This window comes from Schistosoma mansoni, chromosome 2 (assembly GCF_000237925.1).
Source record: "Schistosoma mansoni strain Puerto Rico chromosome 2, complete genome".
NCBI lineage: Eukaryota > Metazoa > Platyhelminthes > Trematoda > Strigeidida > Schistosomatidae > Schistosoma > Schistosoma mansoni.
The window spans coordinates 28390216-28412071 of NC_031496.1; the positions used below are offsets into that span (position 1 = coordinate 28390216).

At 33.5% G+C, this 21856-nt stretch overlaps 1 protein-coding gene across 1 annotated transcript in view; it reads right to left on the reverse strand.

Annotated features, from left to right (window-relative positions):
* Smp_125510 (putative cadherin) overlaps positions 1–21856 on the reverse strand; it is a gene marked incomplete at its 3' end in the record, with an annotated part of 79313 nt that overhangs the window by 35773 nt on the left and 21684 nt on the right. The window contains exons 4-5 of the mRNA XM_018796291.1: positions 15260–15565; positions 3649–4206 (exon numbers count right to left, since the gene is read on the reverse strand). Of these exons, the coding sequence (XP_018650518.1) occupies positions 3649–4206; positions 15260–15565 (864 nt within the window). The remainder of the gene's footprint in view (positions 1–3648; positions 4207–15259; positions 15566–21856) is intronic.

Here is a 21856-nt window from a genome sequence, read left to right on the forward strand (position 1 = left end):
GACGAAACCCACGTTCTGTGTTCCTCTGTTAACCACATTGCATATATATTCTGTATAAGTGAATTCCCTTAGCTGACAGTGAATAACTGTTGGATACCTAAACAACAGTGAATAATTTTGACCATATAAATACACCAAGTGTATCTATACAGTCAAATAAATGTCTTTATAGAAATTCGTAGACATAAAAACTGTATTCATCCGCCGTTAATTACAGCACACCCAAACGTCAGTCTATTGAATCTAAATAAAAGAACTGAAAAACTGATCTTATCAACTTTAGTTAATTCTTAGAATGAATACCAATTTAATTCACATACAAACTTAATTGTTTTTTTTGGCGCCTTTTTTTAAAAAAAAGTTTTTTTTTAATCATTTAAAAAAATTGTTACCAAGATACAATAATGATAACTCTCATTTTGAAATTTCTTATAGTACCATAGTTTTGTATACATCTATTTGATGAATAGTATGCATTATAATTATTATATAGACACACATATACATACATACATACATACATACTCTTTTCTTTAATGTATATGTTTGTTAAATGATAGAAAAAATTATATCCCCTATGAATTTATCTTTTTTTGAGGAGGGGTGGGGTGGGATTGTTGTCAATTCACATTTCCCAAAAATAAAAATTTATTCATGCATGGCTAAATTCAGGTTGTTTTCTATAATAATAATAATAATAATAATGTAATAATATTTCATTAAGGGTTTTGTTTTTTTCTTTTTCCTAATGTTAATCTATTCATTTATATACACCAAAGAAGAAAGATGGAAAGAAGAAGAAGAAGAAGAGAGAATGCTATTAATTAATAATCTATTCACTTCCGTTTGTTTGCGTTTATTATTTTATTATTATAGATAAGAATAAAAATTATTCTTTCTATCACTTCCTGTTATACTACTGAATTCTGGTGTAGAGTAATAAACTCATCGTATTTCTTTTTTCGAAAAAGAAAAAAATTTTTTTTGAATTATTCAAAGCTTTTAATATGGACCTAAAAGGAAATCGGCGGTATTAGGTGTTGGATAAAAAAAATGGTGACAATTTAAGCTTCATTGAATCAATAGTTCAAGAATTTAATCGTAACTATCATGTAGATATCAGGAAGGTAATCCTAACATACATTGAAAGAAGTAGAAAGGTTGAAGTGTATTCATTTTTGTTTTGGAAATAAAATAAAGCAAAATAAATGATGATGATGATGATGATGATGATGATGATGATGATGATGATGATGATGATGATGATGATGATGATGATGATGATGATGATGATGATGAGAAAGAAATAGAAATATTTCAAGGAGCACTGAAAATATTCTTGATGTTGATACTTTCCATTCAGCAGAAACACAATTGCCGGTTTATTGGTGAACTCAAAGTTTTTGATTTACCATCCTTAATTATTTATTATTTTATTCAATTCATAAAATACTTTTGTATTCCATTTAATGAATTATATATATATACATATATATATATATATCATCACGGAGGCAGGGGTGTTGTTCACGAAATTGAGAGGATGAAAAGCTAATGTCCGGCGCTTTAACTGGGTTGGTGGATATGGAGGATTCACCTAGGGGAGTTGGAAAACCCTGATTCCAAACCATTGATACAAATGGGCTCCAGTATCCTAAAGGAACAAATGGTGTATGAATCAATCGTTGATCACCGACTACCATGGGACTGCATCTCCTTACGATGCTCCACTGCCTTGTGGATTAGACCTTTAGGTCAAAGACTCCGGGTGTGGCTCCCTAAGGAAACCACCCGTGTAGTATCACTGCCCACACACAAATGAAGTGACTTGTGTGGCGCATATGCATTCGGGACTTCTTTGTACCAATACCTATATGTTCAAAGTAATAAATAATAAATATGTATGTAAAGTATTTCTTCTGTATTCTCCTAGACTGTTTATAACAAAAAACGAGTATTGGAAAAGTTGTATCTTTTTCAGTAAAAATTCTCTATCAGTTCGATGTGTATATAAATTTTAAATATACTTATGATTTAAAACACGTAGCTCCATTTAATAAATTTTGATAATGCACTGAGAAGACGAAGATTATCAGAGTTATATGATATATTTGCGCGATATATTTCGAACAATCTGATCACACATATAATTGTTAAGACATTTTTATATGGGAACTAAAAGGTCAACTAGACAGGTTAAAGGTCAACCGTAACAAAGAAAAACAAAGTACACAAAAACAATGTGATAACCACTCTGGATAATAAATCAATATTACTCTGGGGTAGGTTAAAGCTAAAAACAAATTGTTTTTGAACACATAAAGGGGGGGGTTTCAGTTTCTGTACACCCAAGGCTTCGATAAATCTTAGTATGTGCCCTTGAAGGCTTTTGTATAACACTACAAATGCTGATTTGATATCAAGTTTATGACCAGTCTCAACCAAATGTTTCGCAATGGAGGATGGTGTCTGTCCATCCTGTGATCTTATTTGACCATTAGAATCCATTTATTTCTGCAGTCATTTGGGTATGAGTTCTGCCAACCCTGCTTGTAGATCACGATTGTTCCTCTCTATGTAAGTGTATCCGCACATATATGTAAATTGATAGACACAATGTGATGTGACACAATCACTTACGTGCTGTTTGGCTTTTTGGTGAAACATAGATCTTGTCTTTTCAATAATGAAAAATTGGGCTGCATAAAATGTCATGTTGTTAGCTAATTTAAGTCTCCGTTTCAACATGAGACTGAGTCAACTCTAAATAGTAAAATAATGTAAACTTGCTTTTTGGGTACCAGAAGCGTCATAGGTCTAATCATATTACAACCTGTCCATAGGTTTTTGAACTTCAATTAATAATTGTTATTCCTTAATGTTTCAGTTTAGAGCTTCGTCTCTACTTCAGAAGTATCACTAGTACAAATATGATTGATTCCATTGAACAAGCCCTTTATTAATCCACGTTTTTAATGAATTGGGTAGTGACTATAGAATCATTTTTAAATGGACCTAATACCCAATCATTGGTCAGCTTAGTTAATTAGCTTACTGAATATATCTTATTATTGACACATTCAGTTGAGCCAAATAAGATATCGAAGTATTTTAACATTTGTTAATTGATATTCTATTTGCCACATCCATTTATTATCCTAATTACTTATTATAAAATAGGAATACAAAAGAAGTGAACACAAATTACTATTCATCGGAAGTGGTATAGGATGAGTCGATAGAATCTTAATTATTACAGATCTCCATAGCAGTGGGCATCCACGACCTCGTACGCGGGATTCGAACCCAGGACATCCGGCCTCGCTTTAATGCTTAACTTCCGGACCACTGAGCTGGCCCGCGACGGTGTTAATGTCTAACTTCAACCAATCCATAATATTGCGCAACTATCTTCCATTGTTGTCGGTAGGTAACTGCCTCACACACGACACAGATTAGCTCCACTGGCTTTCAATGGTGCTTTAATATTGATCGATTCATGATCTCAATCAAAACTCAACAATCTCCACAACCCTGTACTGATAATGCAGATCTTATAAATAAAAAATGTTAAGGTATTATCAATCAATCAATGTTTATATGTTATAAATATATGAATCAACAGACTATTCTTAACAACTAACTAACCTTAATAATTTTAGTGCCTATCGGTGAATTTTCTTTAATCTCTGCCTTATAGAACTGTTCTTCAAAAGTAGGCTCATTATCGTTTGCATCTACTATATGTAAAGTGATTGTCATTGTAGCTGTTTGGCTAAGTGATACTAGTGTTGAAGATTTTGAATAATTTAATGGTGCATATTTATCCATGTATATTGAAGAATCATAAGGTGCTTGTGAAAATGTTGTTGATGTTATTCCATCCCAACAGTATAGAATTGATTTATATTCATCAGGTCCATTTTCACGATCGAATTCACTGAGACTATATAATGTTAAACGTTGATAAACATGATTTTCAGAACTTGATAAATGAGATAAACTTGTAGGTAGATAGTTATTGTTATTATTGTTATCGAGATCAGATGTTAGTTCTGATAGTGATAAAGATGATGACTGTTGACGTGGAAGTGAATACACAGATTCTTGTACAAAAACAATAGGTTGTTTGCCTTTCAAGTGATGTGGTTCTTCACAGTGTACTTGACCATTAACTTCAGGACTGTCTTGATCAACTACAAGAAGCTGGAAATAAAATAAAAATTTGAAATAAACTTTATCATTATGATAATGGACCAGAATGATTAATCAAGTTAATTCTCATAAATTTTAACGATAAATGTACCCTCATTATTCAATACAAGCGATTTAAGCAAATGATAACTCAGCTGGAATGTTTCTACAAATAAACTCCCCAAAAATATTATTCGCCACTAGGATTGTGATTTAGATAATATACATTTTAAATTAGTTTGAATTCTCATTCATTGATAAATTATGTGGAACCTTGTTTTACCTAAAGGAATATTGTTTGGAAAGAATAAGTGGGTCTATTCACCAATAATTCTAAATGAGTAATGATAGACTTTCTCAAAAATAAGTTTCAGGTTTTATAATGTTAGAAGATAAGCTTAACAACAAAGTAAATGCTGATTAGATCGAGCTGTTTTCAATAAACGAGGATAACGGTAGCTGTTAAAAGCTTCCTCATATATATATATTCACTTGGTTTTGTTTGCTTGTATCTTCCCATTGTTGCTTAGGGCTGTAATTGATCAGTCTCTCCCTTAATGGCATATGTGCATACTGTGAGGATTGCCTCGATATCGCCTTCAGTCACAAGATTTATGAGCAAAGATGGATGGTGGCTAGCAGTGGAATACAGGACGCGCGTCTCGACCCATTTGAGACTCGTCAGCTGAACATACCTGCATCCCAGAGTTGATGTTCAGTTCGGGACTCGAACCCAACAAGAGACTGAACAATTGCAGTCCTAAACACCAATGGGAAGATACGAACAAACAACACCAAATAAATTTAAACTTCACCCCATTGCACAAGCAGGTGGCCATCAGGACTCAGTAGCTAAGTGGACAACGCGATGGCGTTTGTTCTCTTCATGTAATCATTGTTACTACTAATAAAATATAGAAAACAGTTTTAGGCAAAACGCTTAAGACTGTAATGCTTAGTGTACATCGATTTCATTGTCACATTTACATCGAAAATGATAATACAAGTATTAGAAAATGGCATTCTGTCTTTTGTCATTCATCCCTGATCTATGTTTTTAAAGAAAGGGGAGAAAACGATCAAAAGTTTTTTTCCTTTCTGAAAACAGAAGTAATATATATGTATATGTTTATCAGATTGATTTGTTAGATTAATTTGTGTCGGAAGTGAATAGCAACGATATCAAAGAATATTATCTAAATATTTCGCTACGTTCAAAAATCAGAATTTTGACAGTGATTAGTGTTTATTATTAATTAATATCATGATAAATTTATACATTCACAGGGTAGTACCATAATTCCATTTATATTTTGAAGGGATAACGTTTCTCACTACTGATACTGCTACATCCGTTGATAACTTCATGTCAGTCAGTCAGTTGGCTACAAAGTAGGACCAGGCACATATATTCATCGATCCAAGCTGCCACACCTCAGTAGCACAACAAGATGAACAAAAAATCCATAGAAGTAGTTACTTTAATTAAAGTAATATATAAAAGAAAGGTTAAATATAAGGATTTAATACAGGAAGAAAGAATTAGTTCGTGGAAAAAAGGTATCAAGTCATTTTAATCTCACGAATTGAGGGAACACAAGCAGTGTATACACCTATACCATTGTGATCAATTCTGAGCCATGTCACACATTGTCTTTAACCATTGGTTACGATAGTCATGCGGACACCAAACAAGTAGTCTGCATCTACCAACAGGGCTCAGACCAGAATATAGTGACTTCAAGCACTGATGCCACGTTTTGCTTTTACCGCCCCTAACTTATTTCCAACTATCTCCAACACTAGTCAGCATTGAGCGTGGTGGTAATTGGTGTTCAGGTATACTTAAAACGTGGCCCAACCATCTCAGTCAATGATGATTCACAACCTCATCAACTGATTCACCATTATTCCCTTATACCCTGAATCTAACCTGACTATTACTTCATGTCATGAAAACAGATATCCGTTAATCTAATAGAGTCAATTGTTTTGAATAAAAAATAGATTTTTGTCTCTATTTGTTTCTTCCTACTTCAGTTTATTATATCCATCCGAACAACAATACTCAAAAGAGTGTTTATTTTCTGATTTTCTTCTGTGTAGAACAGATCTATTCTATTTCTCTCAGTTTATCAACCACTTAAATGAATACACTGAGATTGTTTTTACTTATACGTTGATTATATTTTAAACAGTGACTAATAATAGGATCTAGAACACTCTCTACATTTTATTTAGCCCTCATAAGCTGGATATAGAAAGTCTTAGTATTGATGATGAATATAATATTTCAATAAAATTGATAATTTCTATTATCACTCAATAATCTAGTACCATTTAAACCTAATAATAAGTTTTCAAGTGACAATGTTAACATTAATATCAGGGTGCAAATACATTTAACTGTATATACATTACAATATTGATACCATGAACACTGTCATTCAGTCAGCTATAACGTAGGATCAGGCACATATATGCATCGGTACAAGTTGCCATACCTCGTTAGCACAACAAGATGAGCACCAAATTCATAAAAGTAGTTAATTTAGTGGTGTTAATATATAAAAGAAAGGTTGTATATAAGGATATAGTATGGGAAGATAGATATGAAGCAATTTTAATCTCAAGGATTAAGGGAAGGTAAGGAGTGTATACACCTGAGCCATTGTGGTCGATTCTGAGCTATGTCACCTAGAGTCTCCAACCATTGGTTACGATAGTCACGCGGACCTTAACCAAGTAATCTGCATCTATACTGAAAGACTAATACTCTGAATTCAACATAATATTCAGTATAAAGACATAATTCTCAGTAATTTATGCCATTGATTAAGTATATTTCTTTATTTAAAAAAATCATGGTGCCAAGTAAAAACAGTAGAAAATTTCCCATTTATTTAAAATTCAATTAGACTCAAGTGAATAATTAATAGATTACCTACCTAGATGTAATTCATAGTCTCTTCTTGCTAGACTATAAAATATTCATAATTAATATTGAATACTGTTTTGTGAATATGTACTACTTAAGTACCCAAAATACAGATAGTTTGCTTTTTTAATATTTCAGTCTTTGTCATAGATATTCAACCTGTACACAAAGAAGCAACTTCTAACTGAAGACAATAGTTTCAATGTACATGCTATCACTGAACCAGACAGTTGGTTTAAGAATACTGTCTTATATATTTAGTTAAAATTAGGAAAGTATCCATCTAATTATATTCTATTAACTAAGCTATAAGAATTCTGATTGAAAATTAATTCATGTGCTTTTAGTAAACGAGAAAATCTCAGTTTAACAATCTAATTAAATTTACCACTGGCTACATTTATATACCAATATTAGCAATGTCTTAGTTTCTATGGAGATTGTGAGAAGATAATTGACAAATTTCATCACTGGAATGATAGTAACAGCCAGACAAACTATGAAATTAAAGATAAAAAAACGTGATATTTTGATTGTTTACGGTTGAAGTTAACCAATGTGCTATTTCGACATTTTCATAAATAGATGTCATTTTTTCAATAGATGTATAATTCTCAGAAGGGGGTTTTGTGGAGATTTTAGTTGTTGTATATACTTGAGATCATGAATCAATCGAAGCTAGACCACCATGGAAAACCTGGAAGCACTAGATGGCAGTTTCATCCTAATTTGGGACTCCTCAGCAGTGCGCAACCACGATCCCACTTCACGAGATTCCAACCCAGGAACTACCAGTCTCGCACCAGAGCACTTAACTGAAAGACCACTGAGCTGACCGGCATCCAAATGTGTTAATGTCTAACTCAAACCAATCCAAGAAATTGAGCAACCATTCACCGTTGTCTTTAGTGAGTTGATATCTCCAAACAGACCTGGTTGAACTCCACTGGTTACTGCTTCTCACTAGAGTTCCAGGAAAAACCTCTTGGAGCTAGCCACTAGTGAGCATATGATCATTATCAGAATGGGGTTTTGTGAAAACGGCCGTCCAGTGCTTCCAGGTTTTCCATGGTGATCTAGCTGCAATTGACTCATTATCTCAACTACATAAGATGTATAATTCACTTAGCACTTCGGTGGATATTGAAGTTCAAATAGTAGTTGGTCGATTGAGTATCACATAGTGGACATGAGAAATGAGCTAATTCATTCAAAATAGTAACATTATATCATATTGATATTCACAGAGAGAAGAATCATTAGGAAGATAACCGAATTTAAAGTTACTAGCCAACGTAATTTTATCCTTCATTATATACTAATCAATCTCTTGCTGTAATTATTAAACTTTCTTGGCATAAATCTTTTATTACATTATTCATTGTAACTTACACAAATAGTAAGAGGGATTACAATCTATATCCTAACATTGTTAATATCACGTATCGGTTTGTGATAGACACCTTTTAAAAACCAAGGAAGCACTGGACAGGTATTCCTTTCTAGTATAGGACTTCACAATAATGAGTATCTAAGACTCCACCATGAGTAGAGCCTATGAACTTCGAATTTCGTCAAGAAAACGTTTTCCTGTTTGAACCGCCTAATACAATGTTATACAATTTCAGTACGGTTATTTTTTATATTTCATAATTTGTAGGGACGGCTACCGGTGAATTCAACGAAGCTCTGAGATGCTCAGAAAGAGCTTAAGACATTACATCCAATCATCTTTTGAAAGAACATTCTAGAACCTTCAAGTGTAGCTATCCGATTGGACAACTGCTTGAAAACCACTGCATGCGGATTGGATGACTGTAATGATTATTTCGTTTTTACTAAAAACTACTACTACCTGAGTGTTTTGTACCATATTTGGCACTGTTTGGAATAAGATCCCGTCCTACTAACCTTCTGACTTGTGACTTGGAGGGTTCAAGCGTTCGAGTGCTCAATTTGTACGCGGTATAGCAAAAAGGATGTGTTACAGACATAACATATTTATTATCAATATTGTTATTATCATTGTTACTGTCATTATTTGTTCGAGACCAGCAAGTCCTTGGTTCGAATCCCGTGGGTGGGATCGTGGAGGAGTCCCATACTAGAAAGAAACCGCCGTCCAGTTCTCCTAGGCTTTTCATGTTGGTCTAGCTTCATTTGGCTCATGAACTCAACTAATAAAAAAAGCATTTATTCATTGCACTGAAAGTTAATTACAAAACTCTCAAAGTCAAAATTAGAGTTGAGCATAGATATTTTCTTTCATTAAACAAGTTGATTTATTTTAATGATTGAAAAACAACAACAATCGATTTGCCTTAATGATAAATCAACAGATTAGAACTATAGAAAAAAAACAATAAGACACTTCAGTAAAAAGGAATCACAAACTTCAGTCCGATTTGTTCCGCTTTTCATATCGTTTAACTATTAACTAAGATTTAGCAAGAAAATAATTATGCTAGTACTAAGATAAAATAACTCCGTTATGGCGAAATTAATGATGATTTGACATAGAAATGTAAGTACCAATTACTCAGTGAACGTTCTCTATTAAGTTAGAACCGAGTATAATGATGAAAACCGGTAGATAAGTTAAATAGAAACATTTGTATCATCATTATTGTATAGCAGCTCATATACAACTGAGTTTACTTACATCTAATTTGGCTAAGCCCTTTCGTTAACTTAACCAACTGACAGTCATTCGTACAATAACAACCTATTTATACTATTGTACCTTTATTATGTACGCTTGAGCATTGCTTACTGCTTACGCATGTATTCATTCTGCTAGCTTAACTATTAATCGCTTAATTGGTTTGATGATTCATGCATTTCCATTTGTATATATATGTACATCTTAATCCTGTTTACTGTACTGTACTCGCTTACTCGCTGACTCGATCAATTGATCGCTCGCTCATTCGACTCTCACACTCACTCGCCTGCTTTACGGCACTACTCTTTCATACTTACTTAACCTGCCTGTAAATTTGGATATCTGTGTGTGGTCCAATAATAAACGCAATCAACCCTTCGTATTCGCCTTCTGATTTATATACCGTTGGGGGCGTTATCGAGTAATGTTTATCAGGACGAACAATATATGAAGTTTAAGGATAATATCGAATATCGACCACCACAATCGTACTTAATAAGTTTCAGGGGAATAAATTGTGTGTTTTATGAACGTATGAAATATTGATTCATGCATTTTGATGTTGTCCCGACGAGACTTATGAATGGTAACTTTTGAGAACTATTTATGGAACAGTACGATACAAATATTTTTATTGTATAATTTTTATGTAACTAAACTATGTATATTCTCGTTCCTCTTATTATAAGCTTTATATTGATCAATAGACTATTATTATACGATTTATTATTCTTCAGTTATGCCCAGTCTATTAATTACAATCTCCCACATTCGCAACCACTTTTGGCTAGATCATGTACAATTGTTGTTTCCTACTTCATGGTACGATGTGGTCTGTTTGGTTTGTATACATGATTTATATCGCAGAAGATGAGATTAGTGTTATGGACCCAACAGGTAGGGCTAGGCAGGAAGAAGGACCGATAAAGACTTTAGACTGATCGTACGAGTTTATGCTTCGTTGGTCCGGTCGATAAATCATTGTCTCTCCAATTGGCGGTATCATTACGTTATATATTAATAGTGCTCAAGGCTACAACTTATAATAGATATAAAAATACTGACTGAAGAAGAAACATAAACATCTTCTTGAAGTTGTCAACTTCAGATCTTTATAGTCTTACTCATTAAGCTTTAATAAATAAAAAGAGTCCTCTAGATACTTTACAATAAAATTGATTTTTTAAAATAATTTCCCGAATGCAGAAGAGTATTCCAGATCACAGTCGACCATAGATATTATCCCAACTTCATTTGTTTTCTCTCAAAAGGTCTAAACTGGGTAATTTAAATCGACCTTCAATATTTTCATATTAAGTGCTGAATTCAGACATTTCTAAATTTTTTGTTAAACATTTCAATTAATCTGTTTAAGAGAATCTTGTGACCAACCTATTTGTTATATACATATTAAAATTTTAAGTGATACTCGAAGTTAAATCTTTCTTTGCCAGTTGTTATACCAAACAAAATATTTGCTTGGATTAAATCGATTGTACAATAACTGATCGATAGTTTAAGTTGATTGTGTCGAAGTGTTGACTACTCACAAAACCCAAATCTGTTGATGTAACAGCTCTAACAAACACATATCAGAAGATGAAATAATCCGTCATCACATACATGTGTTATTTTGTGTTATAAAGTTATAGATCGATGTACAAAATAATTCATTCATATTGGTTATTTAAATCTTTTCATTGCTGTTTACTACTCCAATTGATTAACCTCTTCTGAGATATGTACATCTTCTATAGATTGTCTCGATACTGTTATTAGTTTACAACCATTTTTGAGCAGAGACGGATGGTAGCTAACAGTGTAATCCACGATGTGCGTTTTGTCCTAATTACGGCTGGTTAGTTGGATGTACTTGCATTTCAGAGTTGATGTTCACTCCGGGACTTTAATCTAGTACCGTTCGCTCCCAACCCTCTCGCGTTATCCACTTAGATACTGAGTCCACAAAGCCAATTGCCGAAATAAGATGAAACGCACATCCTCGAATTTCATTGTTATCCATCATCAATCTCTGCTTATAATGCACAAGATATTATACACAAAATAAATATGATGAAAGTTGATTAAAAAGGTCGGGGATTCTTTGATATGAGTTATGTGGGTTACATACAAATCAAGAAATTAAGACCAAATTATCAGACTAATACTGACAAACTCACTATGGAAACTTCTTCGACACTATGGAGTACCTGAGGAAATGGTCAACATCGTCCTGAATTCATATGACGGACTACAATGCAAAGTCGTGCATGGAGAACAGCTGACAGTCATGTTCTAAGTAAAGACCGAAGTCAGATAATGCAGCCTATTCTCTCCCTTTATCTTTCTTCTGGTGGTTGACTGGATTATGAAGACCTTGAAATTGGAGAGGAAGCATGGAGTAAAATGGACAGATTGGATACAACTAGACGATCTGGACTTCACGGATCACCTGGCTCTTATACCCCATACACATCAACAAATGCAGGTCAAGGCAAACAGTGTAGCAGCCTCTGCATCCGTAGACCTTAACATAAACAAGGGAAAAAGCAACATCCTCATATACAACACGGAGAACACCAACGCAGTCACACTAGATGGGGAGACTCTGGAAGAGGTTGACGGTTTCACGTATCTGGGTAGCATCATCGATGAACAAGGAGGATTAAATGCAAACGTTAAGGTAAAGATTGGAAAAACAAGGACAACATTCCTTCAGTTGAATAACATATGGGGCTCAAAACAACTGTCAGCCAATATCAAAGTCACAATCTTCAATACGAACGTCAAATTAGTTAGTTATATTGTAGGGTGCTGAAACGTGGAGAACTACCACAACCATCATCAAAAATGTGCAAGTATTTATAAGTAGTTGTCTACGTAAGATATTGAATATCCGTCGGACGGATACCATCAGTGACAGCCTGCTGTGAGAGAGAACAAACCAACTTCCAGCTGATCAGGAAATTAAGAAAAGACGATGGAAGTGAACAGGACACGCATTGAGTAAATCATCAGACTGCATCACAAAGCAAGCACTAACTTGGAATCCTGGAAGAAAATGAAAAAGAGGAATGCCAAAGAACTCACTGCGTCGAGAATTGGAAGCAGCATCAAAAGGATGAATAGCAACTGGAAAGAACTGTCCAGGATAGATTTGTATAGAGAACGGCGGTGTATGGCCTATGCTCCTCCATGAGGGGTTACAGGCGTAAGTAAGCAAGTAAGTTTCAACAACGAAAATTTTACAGAATACACCACAGACAGATCTTCACTAAATATTCGTTAAAAATCAAGAAGTTCTGGCAAGCTGACTTGTTTTTGCCTAAGACTTCTCAGTAGTGAGCACCCAAGATACCACTGGGTATGTAAACCAAGAAATTCGGGTCTTATAGTGAATGTGAAGAATATAAATCATAAGCACAGTGATAACTAATATCAATAGAAGTCATGACTAGCAGAGTTCAGTTGTATCAGCTGTCAAGCAATTACGTAGTAATGATACCTAAAGATGATTGCGCCACATCGTAAATTGATTGAAGTAAGAAATTTAAACAAGTGGATGCCGGCTCAGAATTTAGAGTTCAAGCGAGACCTAAACGTCCTGGGTAGGATCTCCAGTAGGGTCGTGAATTCCTATTACTATGGAGTCCCAAACTAAGATGAATGTTTAACTCAGATTTCCTCTTGATTAATTCTAGAAATTTCATTCATCATCACAAGGCCACCCACAGTAAATAAGATTTTTAACAATTTACTTTCGTGTTGATGATTTTACAGCATTACAAAAGTAGAAATAAAGATTAATTATAGATGTACATATTATAGTAGTATAACATGATAATTAAAAATGTTGAGCTATAATTATAATCACATAAAAACTAAAATATCTCCTGGAAATAGGGAGAACGTACTTGCTTACTTACCTACTAACTTACTTACTCACTTACTTACTTACTTATTTACTTACTTACTTACTTACGCCTGTTACCCCCTCGTGGAGGATCATAGGCTACCCACCACCATGTGAAGAGAAGTTGTGTATTATATATTAAACATGAAGGACCACGAACTCTGAAATGATCATTAAACCTTTTGAACTTAGACGACAGTTACTATATTTTAACTAATGGAATTATATGAAATTTCCCCTTTTTTCATCGGTCTATGTGTTTTATTGTAAATTATTTACCAACTTAATAACTCTGTAGATAAGGAATGATATAATCAAATAGAATGTATTATTCTCATTCGGTAAAGTTACGAGTAATAACTAGAATAAATCATATTTATACTGAAGAAAAGTCTTAAATATTATTACCAAGTTGGATTTTCAGTCAGCCATTTTGTATTTAGTAAAGTGTAAACAATGAGTATAACTACTGATTATATAAGGTGGCATATGTGATGTTCATTGAAGTTAAAAATAAAACGGTTATCACTGAAAGGATCACATGGTGATGATGAATAAGCAATATTGTTGATCGATTATATTCGAAAATAAAAGTCACTGTATTTCGATCTAGCAAATGTAGCAGAAGCCTCGGCATCAGAAAGCCTCAACATTCACAAAGGAAAAAGCAAGATTTTCAAATACAACACGGAGAACACTAACCAACGCAATCACACCTTATGGAGAAACTCTGGAAGAGGTGGAAACATTCACGTACCTGGAAAGCATCGTTGATAAACAAGGAGGATCGGACGCAGACGTAAAGGCGAGGATTGGCAAAGCAAAGACCTCATTTCTATAATTGAAGAACATATGGAACTCAAAAAAGCTCAAATAAATGCAAAGTGAGAATCTGTAACACGAACGTCAAGACAGTCCTACTGTATGGAGCTGAAACTTGGAGAACTACTATAACCATTGTCAAGAAGGTACAAGTATTTATAAACAGTTGTCTACGCAAAATACTCAACATTCACTGGCCGAATACCATCAGAAACAGCCTTCTGTAGGAGAAGACAAACCAGCCTCCAGCTGATGAGGATATTAGGAAAAGACGTTGGAAGTGGATCGGGCATACATTGAGGAAATCACCAAACTGCATCACGAGGCAAGCGCTGACTTGACATATTGAAGGGAAACAGAAAAGTGGAATGCTGAAGAACACACTACGTCGGGAAATAGAAGCAGATATGAAAAGGATAGATAACAACTGGAAAGAACTGGAAAGGATTGCCCAGGACATAGTTGGATGGAGAATGCTGGTGTGCGGCCTATGCTCCTCGACGAGGGGTAACAGGCGTAAGTAAGTATTTCGATTGCTGTGAGATGTAAATATCTCATAAAGAATAATGATTTCTTATAGGTGAACTTATCCTGATCCACAACAAACCAAGTATCCAAAGCCTGTTGATCTTCAATATCCGTTGTGTGATATGAACGCAATTTACATTTATACACAAAATAAACAATAATACATTTTATGATTATAATTTTAAGCAAATATACTTACATGACCAATGAATGTTTGAGCTGGTTTATTTTCCAATATTGTTAATTGTTGTGGATTTAATACATATTCAGGTGGTTCATCATTTACATCCAAAATTGTTATAACAATTCGAGCTAATGCAAAAAATTCACCATCACTAGCACGTACTGTAAAACTATACATATTACGTTGTTCATAATCTAATTTCTGTTGAACAATCACGTAACCATTTGATTTAATAAAAAATTTTAATGTAGTATTTAAATCAACACCATTTTCCATTGAATATGTGATGGTAGAATTGACATCTTTATCCGTTGCTTTCAACTATTAATTGAAACAAAATAGAATGTTATATACACCAACATTATTGTATAATCAATGTTATAAACACTATGCAATCTAAGTAGATCGGATGACCATTGCAAAGTACTTCAACAATAATTTCTCACGGGACTAAAAAGAGGGAACATGCAATGATTTCAGTTTTGTGAGTATAATAATAACAATTGAAACCTAGGGTAAATATCGCTAAGGTAGTGTACATGCAGTCAGTATGAAGCTAGGTGCATGGTTCATTATATAATTTTGGGTCATGATAATGATCCTTCCACAGGTTCACCTACGGAAACCACGTTACGACTTTTACTTTCTCTAAATAGTCAAATTAGATCATCTTCTCAGCATCAATCAAAAGGGAAAGCCACTACAACGACACCAATCAAACGACCTCACTGAACCATTCAATCGCTAGTGGCGACGAGCACTATATATATATATATATATATATATGATTAGATCTGTTCAATTTTATGCATGATAAGAATTCTTTATGGAATGGCTGCTAAGAGCAATACTCATGGTCATCTTTATAACTACATGAAATTCAAGTTCAAAGTTTCAGTAAGAATTCTTTTTCATATGCCATAATAACCTTATTAATTCTCACGTTTATTAAACTTCATTCAGGACATTAGAAGGCTAAATGTAGTATCACTAGTATGATTAATATTTAGACGAATAACTCGTCTATAAATTATATAGGGAAAATACAAGATCACATTATACTGCAGACAGTAAATTTCAATAAGTAACTGTGATACAAAGCTGAATAACAGATTCTTAAGTGAATGGTAGAAAATATAGAATCAATTCATGGTTCGAAAACATGACAAACTTGGGGTTAAATAAAAAATATAAAATAATTATTTAGTAAATACTTAGCAACAATACGCTAACTAATTAACCAAGAAATAACTATCGAACCTATATATTTTAACTTCTTTCAACCATCTCAAGAATGAGATATACATTGTTACAAAGATCAATCTTAATAGAAGGTTTAAATTTTATTGTATCATATAGTTATCAAATCGATGAACTTATGAAATATCTCCCAACTAAGAAAGGTGAAAATGTGAAGTTATTCAATATTGAATCTATAATGATCATGAATTGTTAATACAGTTCCACTGTATGAGTTCCACTGTATGGAGAACTATGAAAGCCATCATCCAGAAGATACAGGTGTTCATTAACAGTTGTCTATGCAAGACACTTCGGATCCGTTGGCCAGACACTATCAGCAACATCCTACTGTAGGAGACAACAAACCGGATTTCACCGGAGGAAGAAATCAGGAAGAAGCGTTGGAAGTGGATAGGACACACATTGAGGAAATTACCCAACTACGTCACAAGACAAGTCCTCACATGGAGTTGTGAAGGCCAAAGGAGAAGAGAAAGATCAAAGAACACATTACGCCGAGAAATGGAGACAGACATGAGAAGAATGAAGAAAAGTTGGATAGATTTAGAAAGGAATGCACAGGGCAGAGTGAGTTGGAGAATGCTGATCGGGGGCCTATGCTCCATTGGGGTAACTGGCGTAAGTAAATAAGTAACGAATATGAATTTTAATGCTAGTCACTATCCATCTTTGTTTATAAAGCTTGTGACTTAAGGCAATATCGAGGTAGTTTGCATAAGATGCACATATGACAACAAGAGATAGATCAATTACGGTCCTAAAGAACAATGGGAAGACACGAGCAAACAACATCAAATAAATTCATAATGATTATTGTTCATTTATTATCCTTCATTGTAATTCATTTAATTTAAGGATATTTTCAAAACAAAACAAAGAAATTTACTAGTACTAATGTCATAACCAAATGTTACCTGTCATTTATAATGTGATTGGTTAAAACAATGACTGACAAGGTCATATAAGCTGTATTTCTCCATTTTATTATACAACATGTGTAATGCTTAGAATAAGGTCAAGTTAAGTTAAATGTCGTCATATTTTCTTCTATTCATGAAAAAATAACGTTCTATATTCTAAATGTATGTCAGTAGTAGGTTGTAGCAATATAACTTATACTCAATATATAATGAGCATGATATTCCTAAAGTAAAAGTGGTTCATTATAGTTAGTCAAATGATTGTAGTAGATATGTTTTGTTCTTTGTTTGGATCAGTGAGTGAAATGGTTTTCAATGGTGGCCTAACATCTAATCATTCATGATGTCAATCTAAACTCAACAAACTCCACAACTCCATACTGATAAATATTTTCATGTGAACGCATATTATCTCATTCAATAATAAATAGTTGTTTTTTGTTATCTTATATTTGATCTATGGAGAAATATACATGAGATTTTAAAATAGAGGTTACAAAATGCTGAATGTCAAATTATTACTTTTCTTTTTCGAACTTATTTAAAGATCAGGATATACAACATGGATGGTGTGTGTGTGTGGTGATAATGATATTGATGATCAAATGTCTTCTAAACTATTCTTTTTCCTGGCTTACTCTTCTAATTATGCATAAATTTTAAAGGGATAACGTAGAATAAGACAAAAAAAACGAGTTGGCAATTAGAATCTTTACAAATAATTTAAGTAGACAATGATAGTTAAGAATAAAATTTTATTGTTGATCATCATTTTGATCACGTTTTGTAAATTAGCATATTTTAAATAGCTAACATGTTAAGATATCAATACCATGATCTAGACATCTTCAGGAAGATATGTTTGTTTACATGACAGAAAATAACGTATGTTTTGTATATATCTACATTTGATAAAATTGGAACGATTTGCGATTTGTACTGGTTTACAGACTTAGTTAAATTAAGAGATCTACAGTGAATTGTTTGTTAAGTAACAACGAATCAGATACGGGATCGGGGATGCTCACTGCTGAGGAGTCACAAAATAGGACGAAATAGCCGTCCAGTGCTACCAGGTCAATGTCTAACTTCGACCGATCCACGAAACTGAGCGACACATCCATCATTATCTTCAGTGAGTTACTATCTCATAACAGACCTGGTTCAACTCCACTGGTCATTGCTTCTCACTAGAACTCCAGGAAATACCACATGGAGCCAATCACTAATGAGCATATGTTGATTATTATCAGAAGGGTGATCTATCTTCAATTGATTCATGACCTTAATTATCAAAATTACTATAATGTTCGCGAAACCCCTTCTGACAATGAACTGTTTTTATGATAATATCGTGTTTAGTTGATGTTCATATTCTTCCCCCCCTCTTACTCCATAAATGTTTTAAAATTTCGGAATTACATATATCTACATATCTACACTAAAAAGGTTTTTTCGCTTAGTTCCAAGCTTTTTTTGATGTCCAGATGAGGATTAGAATACTAGAAAATAGTATTTGTCCATCTTTTTAATTGTAGAAATAACTATCTTGTTAACTATGTTCATTTATGAAAGGACTGGTTAATAAATAGTCGTAATAAGAGTAATAACAACTGCATAGAAGATGATAATTAGTGTAATTATCGTGACAATTCAACATTATATCATCAGCTGATATAATAATAATAATAGCTAGCTTCTGAAGAAACCAGCTATTCATCTATCTATCTAGAATTAGTGAACATTTCTATCCCTTCTTATAAAATCAAGTTGTGTAAGATCAGAATAAATATAATATGAAAGGTTTTTACACCATAATAAGTTGTAAATTCACATGGTGTTGTTTATTTGTATCTTCCCATCGTTATTTAGGACTTCAGTTGATCAGTCTCTTGTTGGCATATGTACAGCTTACGTGGACTGCCTCGATATTACCTTAGGTCACAAGCTTATAAACAAAGATGGATAGTGACTAGCAGTGCAATCCATGACATACGTTTCGTCCCATTTTGGACTCGTTGGCTGAATGTACAAGAATTGATGTCCACTCTGGGACTCGAACTCAGTGCAGTTTGCTTTAAACGCCATTGCGTTATCCACTTAGCTACTGAGTACTGATAAGCATCTGCTTGTGCAATACTAGGTTGAATCAGCTATCAAACACGTTGGAATTCATAAAAACCCTTAAATGAAACATACTTTACTTTAAAAGAAAAAGAATTACTCATTTTCTATCTAGTAATTCTTATGTAATTGTTCAGCAAAAGATACTGTGAAATATCGAAATTCGCTATGACCAAAAAACATCAGATTTTAGAATAAACGCAGTTGTTTATTATAAAAGTGATATAAATCACAAAAGTGATAAATAGGTGTTTTAGAGAAGTTGAAGTATTCCCGAGGACAAACTAGTCGCTATGGTGAATAACTCGTTTATATACATAAACACAGTCATACTTTATTCAATATATGCACAAACTTGAGTTAGAATTCTTATATGTATTCGATCTATATGCTTAGTCTCGGTTTTCGTTGTGACCCAGTGTAGAAACAATCTTATATCTTACCTTTGAGCCTTTTTTTGTTTCTAACAATCAAATGAAATTTACAATTTTACATCATGAATTGACTTGAAGTAGACAATCTTTGAAATACATAGAAAAATGAACTGTTGTTTCTTTGTACATGGGAAATAGCAGATCTTGCTTAAACAGTCTATATTTACTTGTTTACTACTCTATGTTCGATACTAAATATTGAAAACAAAAGAATTGATAGTTTTAGCTAATGATCTTTAATCAGCCAATTATTGTAAATCATAGACTGCTTGAATATCTGGGCTACCTGTTCCTGCCATCTAGACATTTCAACAAGTTATTCCTTTCCTTGTTTGTTTCAACACATCATTATGTCAATCGATTGTATAACCTGTTCAGGTGCATTTATGAAAAGTTTACGACATTTGGTTGTACAAGTTACAAAAACGTGCAATCAGAGACATCGTGGTTGATGGCAATATGCATTGCAATCAATGAATATTATTCACATGTCAACTTGTGAAATGCTAGTATCTAACCGGCAATCACTCAATATTTATCGTCAGGATTGATAATGAAATAAGAAAAGGAAACTTATTGAAGTGCTTTGTGCTGCAGCCTACATATTAAATTATATGTTTTTATCTTCAACTCTAAAGTCAACAAGTTTTGAATCCATGAATTGCATTCAAAACAGTTTTCGTTGTGTATCAATGTTAGCAAAAAATATTTGTTGGAAGCACAGTCATTTCAATCAAGTTTAATTGTGACTAGCAGCAAAATCCATTACACTTGTTAAATCATATTTGGAACTTGTTAGTCTTACTAATCTCCATCCCAGTTTTGATAATAACACTGAATTTTGAACACAGTACCTATAACTTCGAATGTCAACACACTGTTCATTAAACTAATGAATCCGTAGATCTACCGACTTGTACAACTTATATGAAGTTATTTGTAATTTTTTGTATGTTCTCATTATTGATATAAAGGACCGTACGTAGTCAACCTATTTTCACATTTGAATTATATTAATAAACAGTTTATGGTAAATTTAGATTGTCTAGCAGCGATAGAGGAAGAGACTGATTGATTTCAGTCCATAATATTAATAACAAGAAAATAGAAACCCTCACAAGTAAAGTTATATTCATGTTTAACAAAGAAATATACAGTTTCACATTATGTTAATGCATAATATAAATAACTATAAAGAAAGGTCCATGACAGAATGAGTTAGAGAATTCTGGTCGGGCGGCCTATGCTCCATTAGGAGTAACATGCGTAAGTAAGTAAGTATGTAAGTAAGTATAAACAACCTAATCACAATTGATTGAGCATCACTGTGGTAGAGTGCACTCAATGGTTGTGCGAGATTAAGTCCATTTACTGAATCTATATTGTTGACTGATCCTATGCATACTGTCTACGCGGTTTCGAGCCGAGGATGGACTCTGTCTAGTGTAGATTAAGACCTTGACACAATAGGCTGACTGGCTTAACCTTGAGGCTAGTATGCGTGAGTTCGAAGTGGGGTAGAGAGACGAAAATTATTCTATCACCTGATTGTCTGACATGCACCCGCGAGAGAGAAAGCAAGGCAACTGAAACACTACTTGCTTTATTCCAAAATCCGATCTGGTGCCCGAATTCAGATAAGTGTAAAAAAACACATGAATAAATAGATGACTAACCTGACTACAGCATACAATAATTAGGAAAATACAATTATGTCCAAAACTGGGGGATTAGAGTAGAAAATAGAGTACAAAAGGTTACGTCTAAATTACAATAGCTTTTGAACAGAAAAGGCTATGGCAGTGAATCATACATCAAACGAAAGCTTATGATTCTGTAGAATAGACTATGAGTGAAATTAATGGTTATTT